This window comes from Pongo pygmaeus, chromosome 17, assembly GCF_028885625.2.
Source record: "Pongo pygmaeus isolate AG05252 chromosome 17, NHGRI_mPonPyg2-v2.0_pri, whole genome shotgun sequence".
Taxonomy (NCBI): Eukaryota; Metazoa; Chordata; class Mammalia; order Primates; family Hominidae; genus Pongo; species Pongo pygmaeus.
In genome coordinates this window covers 72263532-72278551 of record NC_072390.2, presented here as the reverse complement: position 1 = coordinate 72278551, position 15020 = coordinate 72263532, and the positions used below count along the sequence as shown (strand labels likewise).

The following is a 15020-nucleotide window of genomic DNA, read 5'->3' as shown; positions in this document are numbered from 1 at the left end:
TGGTTTCCAAATGGTGGTCACACGAATCACCTGGGAATCTTTGTAAGTTGGACTTATCCCAGGACATTATGAATCAAAGGTCCAGAATGAGTGGCAAGAATTGTATTTTGAAGAGTTGCTTATTTCATACAGCTGTGTTTGCTGGGAGATCAGCTGCATAATCCGGGTCCTAACCTCAGAACCCCAAGGTAACCTTAAACTGAAGTCAGTTACTCTGCAACAACTCTTCACTCTGATGCCACTGTCATCAACAACAAGAGAATAGGCTTCACTGAGGAACATCTATTCATACACGTCTTCAATCAGTCATCACAATAAAAATAAATTTTCAGAAATACTGCATAAGACGACAATATATAATACAATAATGACATTCTAAAATGTTTCCCATTTCAAATGTTGTTATCTATGTGGCAAAGCAATCGGAGTGTGAGAGAGGCATAATGAGTCATCTTGATGCTTAGTACCAACTGATCTGTGGCCTCGATTAATTGGGCCACAGAGTCCAGACAGGTCAATCAGCTGGCCAAGGTGCCCTCAATCCCCAGCACCCAGAGTGCTCTATCTGGGCTTCCAGCCACAAACACACAGCCCCTTTGTAAGCAAAACGACAGTTCTACACATTCAGGGAGAAGCAGAGGCTTAAACAGAAACTTGTGCCTAGTGCATTCAAACAATTATGGGAAAAAAGGTTTTAAGAATCTAGAATTATACAGAAAATTGCTCAGTTTGTCATTTTGCACATGAAGACTCATGAATTTATTATTATTTGTATATCTTCTTAGCATATTGAACTAAACACAATATTTCAAAGTCTGCTGTTGAGATTACCTATAAAATAGAAGGCATTTCTTAACTCAAGGGACCCCGATAAAAGTTGTATATATATGGAGAAGTACACAACAATTTTCAGCCTTCAACTTCTAAATTATGCATATATATTACTAAAACAAGGTTTTACTAAGATGAATAGCTTATTGGGTAAGATTCCAGCTGTCAAGCATGAACCACCAGTAACTTAATTGTTATTTATCAAATCATGATTTACCAAGGGTGTTTTCTTTCATCTCAGGGAGAAGGTAGGTGATAACTGGTGGACAGTTGCATACCCACACAAGCATTTCCTTTATTGTTCTGTGTTGGGAAGTCATTTTTGGGAGGGAGAGGAGAACCTTTTTTCCTCTTTTATAGACTTTCTAACTTATTTTATGTGCTCTGCAGATCCCAGACCAAAAACCACTTTCCCTGTGAGCCCAGCTTCATTTGATGCTGGCAAGGCCAAGAAGTACTAGAGGAGGAGTCATAATTTCTCCACCAATTGACAATGTCATCTGGGGCAAATCACCTAGCCTCCCTGTTTCTCCATTTTCTCATTTGTAAAGTCAAGAATCAAGACTGGCGAAGCTGAAGGCCTCTTCATTTCCAGTGTCCTAGCAATCTACAATATTGTCCCTGCTTCCTTTGACCTCAGGTCAATACCGCTTTGTTGTCTGAGAGTGTCTAATAATTAGTGCCTTGACTCAAATCAGAAGAAATGTTCTCCCATTCCTTGGCTTCCCCACCAAATTAGGTTTCTCTTGGCACTCACATTCATGGATAAGTAGTGGCTCGGGCATAAGGAAGCTGAGGGCAGGGGCAGCGGTTCTTCCTTTGCACATCCTTGCTGGTAGCCCCATGGCCAGGTACCTGACATCAAGGTCACAGACAGATGGCACAGTAGTCATAGTCAGCACTGCCAGGCACACAACACTACTAAACATGCAGCACTTTTACAATTCACAGACACTTAAGACACAGACACAAGGTGGAGAAATGATAGACATTTTAATAATCAAATATTGGAAAGAATTTTTGGGGTGTGGGAGGAATTCTTGACACCACAATTTAGCCCTATCTCCCTTGGATCTGCATCTGCATATGACACTCAGAATAACCGGTGAAAACAGAGGGTCTAGCATTAAGCAGGTTGCCAAAAGTTCGTGATTATTTCCCCTCTCTGCAACTTAATTGGTTTTTTGTGTTGGTGTTATGGGTAGAAAGCCTTGGGGGCTTTATGGTAAAATGTATTCCAATAGCTGAAAGTGGACTCTGTTGTGAGTATCCTAAAAAAGGGAAAGGGTCTGACAAAAGGATATAATTAGTCTAGAACCAACAAAGCAAGGTCAATGCAAAAGCCAGGGCATGTGTCTGCAGCTGAAAGAGGCGGAAAGAGCCAATGGTCCCGAGCTGATTACTGCCCAGTTCACTGCACTTGACTACACAAGCCTGGGAGCTGCAGGAGAGCCAGCTGCCTTTCTAATTAGGACACTTGGGACACAACAACTTTTTTGATCATAAAAGTGGTTGTATAGATTTAATCTTTGAAACAGTCTTTAAAAACAAACAGAGATTTTGTATGGTCAGCTAGAAGCTACTATTCTTCAAAAGTGAAGGGTCATCTATTGGGATCATCTCCAGGAAGTCCTCCTTATAAGCAGAGATGAGCCTGATCTCTAAACCCCTCAAGTTCTGAAGAAAAGTCCATTTCCTCACTATTTTGAGTTTTCATTAAAGTGATTGATAACACGGTGGTGGGGGATGGGAAAGTCCTCCTACTCTAAGGTTAAGATGGAACCAAGACTGCAATGAGATTTCAAGAATCTCCCTGAACTTAAACAAAAATCCTTGGCATTATGATGAGATAAAATTTAAATTGTCCACTACAGAACAATAAACTGTTTTTTAGAGATTCTGGTCTTTTCCTCTTTTAACCTTCTTGGTTTAAAGTGTCTATGCATTTATATTTAGTGAAAACGAATGGGGACATTGGGATTAAAACTCGAGTCAGAATCTGGCCCAAGTAGTATTGGCATTAATATCACTTAGCTATAACCAAATGAACTAAGTGCTCAGGAACAGCCAACTAAACACTTCCGTCAGTTGTCAATCTCTCAGTGATCCCAACAGAACACAGTGTGAGGATGGTAGTACAGTCCTCTTCAAAGGGACAGGGAACAAACACGGTGTGGTTGTGATACCCATCAAATTATACCACTGAATTACAAAATGTTTTTAATGTCTCCCCTTATAATTATATTATAATGTGTGTCATAATTGGTAACACATTTGAACCTGGTGTTCCTTTCATTAGTTAATATCTAGATCTACTATGAAAGTTGCTCTAATTAGATTGCTTTCTGAAAAGAATAATAAGGCAGGTTTAGGACCAGGCAGAATGTGAGCATAATGATAGTGTCTTTCCTTACCATATTTGGTTTAATTTTAGGCATGATCTTACCTTCCTAAAGAGGGGCAATGAGCTCATCACTGAACTACAGCACATTTTAAAAGAGTTATTTGTCACATTGCAAGCAATCTAGATGAGATTTCAGGAAAAGAATGAGCTACCCCACTCAAATGCATAACAAATATGCTTGACTGGCATTTGGAAAGAAGAAAGAAACTCTTATTAAAATTTAACATCAACTTGGCCAGACTTTGGGCTGAATTGGAAGAACAAAGTGCTGCTCAGTAAAAAGCCAGGGATGGGAATGATTTGATTTCTACTCATATGGCTGAAATAAAGAAAATGAGAATGGCCAGCTACTTCCTTCATCGCAGGTCTACATAATCTTGGATTCCAACTCTTGCCACTGCACAATGGCTTTTTCTTTTGAAATGCTTAATTTGTAGTTGTATAGATCTGACTTCAGTGGAAAGAGGGAATATCCAGTGCTACAATGTTCTCAAAGAGAACAAATGGTTCTGGATTGGTGGTGGTGCACACAATGATACGGAAAATGACTGCACCTCAGCACTAGTCACCTGGGCGCCTGGCCTGGCCAAGATCCTCCTCCACTTTAACCCAGCTGGAATGGGTAACACGGTTACCACACTTTAGGGTACACAGGATTCCATATCAACTTCTAAATATTCTTCTTCCTTTTCCTTTGTGTGTCCCAGGGTCTTAAGATGATTCATTGCCTCTACATTCTGAGAGAACACCCAGCCCAGTGCATGGGTTGGGATTATGGGAGACACTAAACGTAGGCTGGAATGGCCTTACAGATGTGGCCACAGTGCTATTATTTGCCATAACAATGCTTACATCAAGAGACGCAATGCTATCCACAACATAGGCTTTCTTTGTGATCATGAAAGATGCACTGCCTTATATCCCACTCACCACAGAGGGACCATCCTGCTGTAGAATGACTGAACGGACTGGTGAGGACTGCATCAGAGGCATTTCTTTAAAAAAGGAATCACAAGGGAGTCCATCGTGATTTGCTTATTTTGTCATGAAGCATCAAAGTTACCCAGAACCTTAAACACATCAAGTACAAATGCAACACATACAAGCAAAGCGAATTCAATAAGATTTCTAGCAAATTATTAAACTCCACGGTGGTAGGGCAGGGAGTAGTTGCAGAGGGAGGGAGTGAGATGGTGATAGAGATAGAGATAGGGAGATAGATAGAAGATGAGATATGCAAACCAGTTTTTTACGTTTCCATTTTTCAGAGTCTGATCCCACCAGCAAAACAGGTCCTGCCCCAGTTGGCCAGAGGCCTCTGATTATGAGGACTATCTGAGCAGAGCTGCAGAAACTATAGCTCTAGTCCTCATAAAAATGAGAGGCAGTTTATTATTAAAATCCAAACATGAAAATACTTCAAACCATTTCGTTAGCAGCATAGTCCCAAATGCAACATTCCCTTTATCAATCAAGTCTAAACCATGTGGCTTCAATGCATCTGTCCTGCTAAATCTGCTAAAACTCTTAAAAGAGCAGTGCAAAAGAGAAAAGACATCTTTCCTTTTAAATGGCAGACAATCCTTATAAGACATTCTCTAGGGTTCTATTCTGAAGACTATTCAATTTGATTTGGGGCACTTTTTAAACAGCCATTTGGCACTTTCCGTTCGGAGTTCTTAGGCACAGTGTGACAGAGTCAGCTTGGTGAGCCCTTCCCCATGCATTCGGTACAGCAGCTGAAACTCAGCAGGCAGCTGGTGGGACTCCTGCCACTTGGTGGTAAATTTGGTTCCTTTTTTGTCATAGTAATGGTATGGAAGATCTTCCCTTGTGTTGGGGTCAAATCCAAAAGGCCAAAATCCATACAAGTGGATCTCTTCACATATTGCTGATGCAAGGGTGTACATAAGAATACCTGTGCTCAGCCGTTTAGGTGACAAATGTTTGTTTTTCCAGTACCTGTGGAACAATAAGTACATGTGGATTCAGAGTTGAAGGTTTCAATCAGCAAGGTCTATCTGACTGGGCTGGGTAGTGGATTTGTTAATGCAACTTAAATAGTGCTTGCTTTGAAATTATCTTTTAGGCGAACAAAAACAACTTCTGGGCACAACTGGCTATATAATTTGTGAGATCCAGCAAGAAATAAAAATGTGGACTCTTGGTTCAAAAAGTTTTGAAAATTTCGAGTGCAAGAGCAAAGTATTAAATTAAGTGTTGGGCCCTTCTGAGCATGGGATTTCCTGGGATCACACTGTTTGCACACCTTTGAAGCTGGCCTTTGAAGCTGCCCCTGGGTTTTTCTAAAGAGTGGTGTGGCTCTGACTTAGCGGTGACACAACAGAAGGCCACCAAAAAGAATGACTGTGCTTTTCTTACATAAAGGGTTCTTGGATAGGGTGAAGGAAGTCGTTTAAGGGAAACTCCTCTGTCTCTTCCTTTCTCAAACCTAGAAATAAACCCTTCATTCGGGGTTTAGAAAGATTGTGGAGCCTTATTTTTCTTCTCTCTTGCAAAAAATTGTATTCCTTGCTTCTTTGTCTTCTAACTAGGGGTTCCCAAGCCCATCTTCAGCATGCCACAATTTGGCATGCTAAATTTTTTTAATTCAGAAAGTGTGTAAGATACATTAAGTGTAAATAATAAATTATAGTTATTAGTCCTTCCACATTTAAATAATATTAATACTCTGAAGCCTTCCTGCTGACATCGCCAAATATTTGAGGCTTCTATGTGGTGTGTGTATTTATCATTGGAGATGCAGGCAGAATGAAACTGTGCATTACTCAGGTTTCTGTGGACTGTATTTCCTTCCAGTTTTCATTGAACCCATGTATTTTTTTGAGGCCTGAGTGGCTATGAAACATTATGATTAACTCCACTTTTGTGGCAGGCAGCCACACAGGATAGTTTCTGCAAGTTTCTAAGCACATGTAGTTTCTTCTTCACTACTTGAAGATTTCAAAGGTGAACCTTTCCCCTTCCAAATGAAATTTAAAAGTTCAGTCTTGGTTTGAATATTCCTGTCTAAGGAACTAGAATGACTCTGACAATCCTTTTGGTATAGTCAAACTTAAACTGAACAAAAGGGGAGCAAAATGAGGAGATCAAAAGACCATGGGACAGGTTGGCAGGAGACCTGACTTCTAACTCTAGTCTTGCTCATTTAGGGCAGTGACTTTGGGTAAATAACTTCTGCTCCTTGTACCTCAGTTGATTCATCTTTAATCTTAGGAGTTGGGCTACATCACCACTTAAAAAGGTGACCATATATCCTGGGCAAATGGGACAGTCCAAGTTTGTCAGTTATCTGTGTTGTAATTATTAATAGCACCATCTTTCTCTCAAAGAAAAAGTTCCAGTTTGGACTTTAAATTATGGTATCACTCTACCATTGAGATACAAACCAGTTTATTAGGCTGTAATTCCTCCTCCTATGAGAGGTCAACTAAACAGATCTTACATCTTAAGAGGCTACAGGATGGGAAAAACCTATTGTGGAACAAAGATCTTCAGAATTCCCTGTTTACCAGGTCTCCCAGAACCCAACTCAACTTATAATAATATTTAGGGCTATGTTAGGACACTGAGGCTACTTACATAGGGGAAACTGAAGTTGAGATAATTTTCTCCAGATGATTTAAAAGAAAAAAAAAATCTACAATTAATCTTGTTTTATAAAATGCCCTGGACTAGTGGTTCTCAATTCTGACTGCATATTGGAATCATCAGGAGGGTTGTTAAAAAATACCAAGTACCTGGCCTCCACCTCCCTGCCCACCAGATAAATTACATTAGGATCTCTTGAGGCAGAGCCTAGACAATAGTATTTTTAAAGCTCTCAAGTGATTCTAATATACAACCAGAGTTGAAAATCACCAGACTAGATGAAAATACTGCATCTCTGGCTGATCTGTCTATCAAATTCCAAGAGATAACAACATGCTCATAAAATACTTTTTTCATGTTTTTGCACTCAAATATCAGATTATAAAGGCAGATTGTGCAATTTATGATTTATCTAGGTGTGTTGCTAACCTTGGACATCTACAAAACACATAAATTTAAGTCAACTGCATTGTTTCTAAAAAGAAAAACCACTTGATTTGTCTCTAATTTAGCCATTGACATTCCTGGAATATAGCTATCTATTTAAAGAAAATTCTTGATTTGTGGTGATTTCCATGACTGCTCCATAGCCATACTACCAAGGGAGAGGACAGAGAATAGAGACGGGAGACCGATGAAGCCCCAATCCTTCCATCTGACACTTGGTTACCAGCTGTGGGTAGACGGAACTTATTAGCTAGAATGATTCATTCATTCGCTCATTACAAAAGATATGAGTTTCTTCTAATTACTACTAAACTCACCACAACAACTAATGAATTGGATGGCTCCCACCCCCAAGAGATTACAACATTGATTTGCCATCTGGTGGAGTATGAATAAAATGTAATAAAATATACACACCTGTTGACATGTTGCATTATATTTCCCGGCCAAGCCAGTTGGACTTTTAACTGACCTCTGTGTTCAACAAAAAAGTCAACTAATGTCCTGGTCACAGTTGCTGAAGTGTGGAAGAAAAATGCAGGGATCCAAAGAATGGCCCCGTCAAGCTTTTTTAAACTGAGGAAAAAGTTGTTACGGTCCTGAATAGTCAAGAGATTGTTGTAATATTTTTCCAGGATGCTGGGGTTGAAGGTGGTAAGATTGGTTTTTCTTCCAACATCTCTTTGGAAAGCCTCCGTAGGGGCGAAATTGCAACGGAAAACAAAATCTGATTTATCTATTTCTTGTCCACACTGGCTCCCTGTCAGGATCCCACTATTTCCAACCACAGCACAAATATTATAATGCTTGTTCATAATGGGTGACACATCTGGAAGCAGTGACCGGAAGTTATTGCTAATAGAGAAAACATATTTATGGCTGGAATAATCATAGTGCATCAGTTGTCCAATCCGAACACTATTCTTGGTCAAAGAAAAATTTTTTATTACATCGACATGCTGAAGAATTTCTTGCCTAAAATAAAAAGAAATTCATGAAAAGCATTCCATTCAGAAGAATTGATTTTCCATCTTATGACTTATGCTGACATTTCATTCAGAGGGAATCTTAGGCTCATTGAATCCAAAAAAGATTATACATACATAATTGTGGTCCTTGAAGGGAGGACTGCTTCGGAATCTCCGCATATTCTAATCTTTCAGTCAATTTCTGGGTGTATTCTTTGAGGCTTGTAAATGCAACTTACAGTTTTAGCTGCCATACCTTGGTTTTCTGCTCTACGTGAAGAGTGTATCTTATTTGATCAGCAGGGAGGTATAGGGCAAATTGTGTCAGAAAATACAGGGAGACAATTTACACAGGCCTGAAAGAGCTCACAATAATGCACAAACATTAGTAACACAGAGTTTGTAACTAGGGTCTACTTGTTTGCTACTGGACTGAAGTGCTCAAAGAATATCAAATATCACTGGTGTCCAAATAAGAGCCAAATAGATATGAGTCAGTACAGCACTATCTATTATTAAAATATGAAGATGGTAATAGCAGTGGGTGTAGCTGAATATTTAATAGAAATGAGATGATAATCTCATTAAGGTCCTTTGAATAATGAAACAGGGAGTTTTTTCTACTTGATTATATAGAAACACAATTTAGTTGAATAAATCTAATCCTTAGAAAACAACGCTATTATAAATCCTGAAAATATGTCCATATTCTAACAATTCAGTACATAAACAAGGCAAGACTGATACTTAGAACTAATTTCACGTTGCTTTCATATTGAGTTTAAGTAAAATTAAGTATCTCTTCTTAAAGTTTCAGCTATTTAAAATATTCAAGAGAGACTGGTAACATGCTACTTTGCTGCTAGATTCTCTGATGTTAAGTAAACCCATTGAATTTCTTATAACTTTTGCCTAAATGTAGCAGGAATGAAATGAAATGCTTTGCATATCATCATGTTGCTTGGAATTTTAATTTAAAAATGACTTCATTCTTCAAAATAGAGGCAACAGCAACTGAAATCTTTGAAACTCCCCAAGTTACCAGTACCACTCTTACAAGTTGTTAAAAAGGTAAGGCAGATTTAAAATGCTACTGGTAAAAATTTAATTAAAGATTATCTAATTAATTAAAATGAGGGAAGTTTTGAGAAGGAAATATTCTTCTGACTGGTCATTTGGGTCACGTGGCCTAGTGTGGGAAGAATATTTTTTGTTGAGTTAGAAACATGTTTTGGGGAAAGCTAGAATGTGTTCTACCCATGAAAATGTTCTGGGTTGTCCATAAAATTAATATTGAATTAAAACCCTTCCAATTATTTAAAAAAACACTTCCAGAGTTTTAGAATTGATCAATTTTCATGAACTAATTTATAATTAAACATAAGTGTTTTTAAAATGTTAATCATATGACTGTATGTTGACTTTTCATCTAAACAGTATTTTCATGAGACCATGAATACTTACTGAATTTGTTTAAATTCTGCCCATAAATTAAACTTTTAAAAGAGAGACAAAGAGCAATAACTAGAAATGCTAAGACCAAAACACAACTCCCTAAATAGAGTGGTTCGTAAAATAAGTATTCACACTTCTAATGAATACACTAGATGGCTCACATCCCATTTAGCAGTAAAATAATCCCACCATGAAGGAAGGAGTAATGAGTTATCGTGGTTTGCTAAGAGTAGACCAGAATCACTGAGTAGAATAAATACATTTGAACAAATCTCATCCTTCCTTCCACCTAAAAAAACAAAACCTCAAAACCATCTTACGTGTATAAAATGAAGCTGCTACAATTAGTACGAATTAAGTTAGGTAGCTTTACAATAAGTTAAAAGCTGTAAAGACAATGAAAACAGGCAAAACCAAAACAAAACCATAGTTAAATATCTACATACATTTGGGCCAGCATTTTCACTAGTAATTTGATGGAGACAGATTATGGCATTTTCCGTGTGTTTCAATGAAACAATACCACTTTATTCTATTTTTCAAGTTTTTTTCAGTGAGGAAATGAAAATGCATTGGGTGGTCTTTTTGCAACTAACCTTTTGTCTGTTTTTTTAAAAAATAGATGGCTTTGGCAGTACTTGCCAGACTTGTTAGCTGTAAATCATGGTGCCCAATCAAGCCCAAGTGGAATACTTTTTTATTTTTTTTTGCTATTCAAATTGGTCCTGATGTGTCCTTTTTATGAGAGGACACTACATACACAGGAGAAGGTTCCTGATCATTGCTTTTGCAGTCATGCCAAGAAAACAATGCAGATACAGCTGGTGGTGAGGGTGGGGGGTATAGATGTTTGTTGTTTTAGATGTTTTTGTTTGTTTTTGTTTTGTTTTGTTTTGAGCTCTTGAATTCTTAAAAGCACCTTTTGGATCTTTTCCTTCTATCCTACCTTTGATGTAAAAACGCTGTCCGATTAAATGTCCACTTAGAAGGTTTCTCTTGGAGTTCCTGGGTGAGAGAATTCGTAATGGGCACAAATGACGGGTCTAGAAACTTCAGCGCAAATTGTGACCTGGAGAGGAGCATGAGCACAGACAAGCGTGCTGGCCTCAGCTCGGGGAAGCCGAGGTAGCCATTAAAGTCCAGCGGCTGAGGCGAGGGCGGCTGGTACGCGTGCGGGCTCCGTTCCGTCCCGGAGCCCCTCTCATTTGGTCCACCCTCTGCTCCCACACACACCCGAGGGAAAGAAAGAAAACTGGGGAACCCCATCTGCATTGTCCATCCCTCCGGGTGCCGGAAAGACCATAAAATGGCCGTCATGCGGAGAGCAGCGCGCACGCCGGGCGCAGGGCTGGAGCCCGCGGCGCTGCGAGGACCAGGGAATCAGCACCGCGGACAGCGGCCGCCCCGCCAGCCTGACCCGCTACGCCCTTGCAGCCCCAGAGAATTGTTTTCGGAGAAAGGGCAGAGGAAACCGGAGACTCAGGGAAAGGCTGGGGGTGGTTCCTGCCTTAACCTCTTCCTTCCCGAGCCTACGTCCGATTTCACTTCCTATAACTTGGCTGGGGACCCCCGGGGGCCGCCGGCCAACTCCGCTCCTCGGTCCAGGCGGGGCTCCTCTGGGTTCCTCGCCTCGGTCCCAGCTTGGACCACAGGTGGCACTTTGTAGTTGCCACCTGCCCGTCAAGAGGCCCCGCTGGGAGAGTTCCCGGGGTCACAGGTAGGGGCGGGGGCTCTCGCAGAGCGGCGTCAAGCTGCGCCTGGAGCCTTCACGGTCCGGCCCAGCGCCGAGCGGTGACTCCGACCTGGCGAGGGTGGGCGGCCCTTCTGAGGCTCGCTTCCCGCAGGGGGCGGGGGAATTGCAGAAATCCCGGAAAGCGGGGTGGGGGGGGGGGGGAGGCGGTTGCAGCCGGGGAAAGGGTCGAGGGAGAACGCCCCAGGGGCTTCGTGAGAATAAACTCGCGTGTCCTTTGATAGGCGTGGGGGAGGAAAGGAGGAGGGCGCGAGGGGAGTCCGGCGCCTGCGCCATTAAACCGCCCGCACCGCCCCGGGCCCGGCCCGCGGAGTCTGCGGACAGGGCGCGGGGCGGGCGCTCCCCTCACGCCTGCCCATCTCCGCTCGCCGCCCCCTCCCGAACACCCACACCGTCTTTCCCTCCACCCGCACCCTCCTGAAAGCCTCCCCCAACCCCCATTTCTGAAATGAGGGAAGGGATGCTGAGGAAGAATACGAGAAATGCAATCACATCGATTTGGACAACGGCTTCTAGGGGCTTTGGGTTAAAAAAAAAATAACAGGGAGGGGGAAGGGAGAATTAGAGAGAGGAATGGAAGGACCGCGCAGTTATCTGGCGCAAAGAGTCTCGGAGAAGCCAAAACACCCCTCCCCCACGCCTCCCCTTCCCCAAACACCCCATCAACCAAATTCCCGAAGGCGCTAACACAGAGGCCCGCACTCACCGGAATCCCGCGTGGAACATGTACATTCGGGGCGCCCCCGGGCTGGCGTACTTGGGAGTGGTGAAGATGTTCTCCTTTTTCAGGGACACGTAGCTGATGAGCGATAAAATCAGCAGGGCGACGCTGAGCATGACCAGTCCCAGCACACTGGCGACCCGGGCCATTTTGCAATTTCTCATCCCGGGCTGGGCTGGGTTCAGGGAAACCGGGGAAATCGGTCCATTGAGCGGCCAGCAGCTCGCTGGCGTGTGTGTGTGTGTGTGTGTGTGTGTGTGTGTGTGTGTGAGAGAGAGAGAGAGCGCGCGCGTGTGGCGAAGGAGGGGGACCCGGGCGGGGGTAGGGGGAGGTGACAGGGGCCGGGGGTTGGGGCCGGCAGGAGCCCCGGAGAGCAGCAGGACCCCCTAGGCAAGGGCGCGCGGGGCCGGGTGCCGAGAGGAAGATGGAGGGGCTGCGTGGCGGCGTGGCGAAGGAGCGCGCAGCGCCGTGCGTCCCCGGCCGCCGGCTCAGGCTCCCCCGCGCGTTTCCAGCGAGGCTGCCATCTCCGCCGCCGCCTGCAAGATAAATGTGATTGGAATAATGTTACAGTTCGATCTAAGCACAGGATTTAATTAATGAACTCTAATCTCCCAAATAACCGGGGGGAGGGGGTGCAGGAGAGGGAGGGAGTAGGGGGAAATGGTGGAGGGAGGGGGACTGAGGCTGCCAGGCTGCAGCCCGAGCCTACGGCCTCCCCGGCTGAGGGTGCCGGCGAGGAGGTGGCTGTGGGGAGACGGGATCCCAAACTTAGTTTAATGGACCATTCATTACTTTATAGTATCACGGAATAGAGAGACAAATAACCGGTTTTGCTGTCCTGGAGGGTAAACAACAGCTGGGTGCTTCTCAAAGAAGCAGGGAGAATGGTTTTTGGAAGGCAGCTGTTTAAAAGAATCTCCCCTCGTTAAGGCACCGCCCTAGCCCCCCGCCCCCCGATCCTCCCACCCCAAAGGAAGCTCCAAACAGCAACTGGGCCTGCCTGCCTCGGGAGCCCTTAAAACCTTCTTGGAATTTGCCAGAATGACTCCCCTGTGCGCCTTTTATGCCCACCACATACTTCGCTTATCCTTAAAGGGTGGGTAGTGCCTAGCAAAGTTGCGAGGTGACCCTGTGAGTCGGGAGGGCCTGCCTTCCTCTCCCCTTTCCGTCTTCCAGTGGATGGACAATGTGCTTGCCCCTGACTTGACTGGGCCTGTTGAAGTCAGCCCTGGTTTAATTCTCTGTTGCCCACTCTTCAGACCCATCCCTCGGGCCTGGCCTCCTGGTGGGCTAGGTGGCCTGAGCCTCCCAGAAGCTGAGGCCATTAAAAAACACAGAACTTTTTATGAAGCAGCCCAAGAACCAAATAAGAGAGGCTGCCTCTGAGAGTGGAAGGCAAACGCACTAACACTTTGCATTGCTTGACCTTAAATTTATTTTAGCATATTCACATGTTTCTTGTATATCCATTAGAAATACAAATTAATCCATTTTCAGTCATGCAGTTGGGTGCTCAGGGGAAACTCGCATATTTCTTTAGCTCTGTCCTTTGCAATTAGCTTATGGCCTCTGCTACCCTAGCCTTACTCTTCGCTTGGTCCTCCCAATACTAGTTAATAAGCACTAATGAGGGAAGCTAGGGGTGAGAAATTGGCCTTTGAGTTCTGATAAAACAAGTTGAGATTTTTCCAAGATGGTTATGACTTGTTTCTCTCCTGAACTTCTTGCCTTGTAGGCTTTCATGGACCTAATGTTATTATCTGTCTGGAGGCTGTAAATTCCTTGAAGTGTTGAGCTCCTGGATTGTAAACTTTGGCAGAGCAAGGCTTGTCTTCCTTCTCCAATACTGTCTCTTACACGTCATGCTTGCTAAATGTTTGAAGACCTGATGAGCTCCCTTGGGAAACATACCTGTATGGTTGTGGACAGTGGCACAAAGAATGCTCCTATTTGTTTCCAATGACAAAGGGGGTCACTTTGCACCCACTAGAGACTTTTTAACCAAAATCTAAAAGTGTGTGTCAGGAGGACACAAATAACCTCCTTTCCTCTGTGGGGCTTTTTTATTATTTAAAAAAATTTAGAAAAGGCTTGCATGCCTGGATATGATGAACACTTGAACTGTATTTTTTTAAATTGCTATATATTTTTTTAAAATGATTGTATGAGTAAGGTGTAAAATGCCAAAGGGAGTAAGATCTTAAGAGAGCCATCTAGGAATGACACCTGTTAGAAAAAGTCTTCTTGAACCAGAAATCAGGGAACATGCTATGGAGAGGCAGCCCAGGGTAGTGTTATACCTTCAGACTGTGGAGCCAGAAAGACCTGACTTCAAAAGCATACTCTGGGTATTATCAAAAACACAAAAAATAACAAATGCTGGCAAGGATGCAGAGAAAAGGGAACTCTTATACACTGTTGGTGGGAATGCATTCTAGTACAGCCACTATGGAGAACAGTACAGAGGTACCTGAAAAAAACTACGAACTGAACTATCATAAGATCCAGTAGTCCCATTACTGGGCGTTTATGCAAAGGAACGGAAATCAGTATGTCAAAGAGACATGTTTATTGCCACGTTGTTCACAATAGCCTAGATATGGATCAACCTGAGTATTCAGCAACAGATGAATGGATAAAGAAAATGTGGTGTATATACATAAAGGAATCCCATTCATCCATAAGTAAGAATGAAATTCTGTCATTCTCAGCAACAGGAATGAGCCTGGAGGACATTATGTTAAGTGAAATAAGCCAGGAACAGAAAGTTAAACACCGCATGTTCTCACTCATACACAGAAGCTAAAAAAGCTGATCTCAAAGAAGTAAAAA

At 42.8% G+C, this 15020-nt stretch overlaps 1 protein-coding gene across 1 annotated transcript; it reads right to left on the bottom strand.

The window, feature by feature from the left end:
- Window positions 1–411: 411 nt before the first annotated feature.
- Window positions 412–12910, bottom strand: ST8SIA3 (ST8 alpha-N-acetyl-neuraminide alpha-2,8-sialyltransferase 3). The gene is made up of 4 exons (XM_054461349.2): window positions 12174–12910; window positions 10664–10786; window positions 7712–8269; window positions 412–5197 (listed from the first exon to the last, which is right to left on the bottom strand). The coding sequence occupies exons 1-4, from the start codon at window positions 12350–12352 to the stop codon at window positions 4915–4917; spliced, it is 1143 nt and encodes a 380-aa protein (XP_054317324.1). The 5' UTR covers window positions 12353–12910; the 3' UTR covers window positions 412–4914.
- Window positions 12911–15020: the final 2110 nt, after the last annotated feature.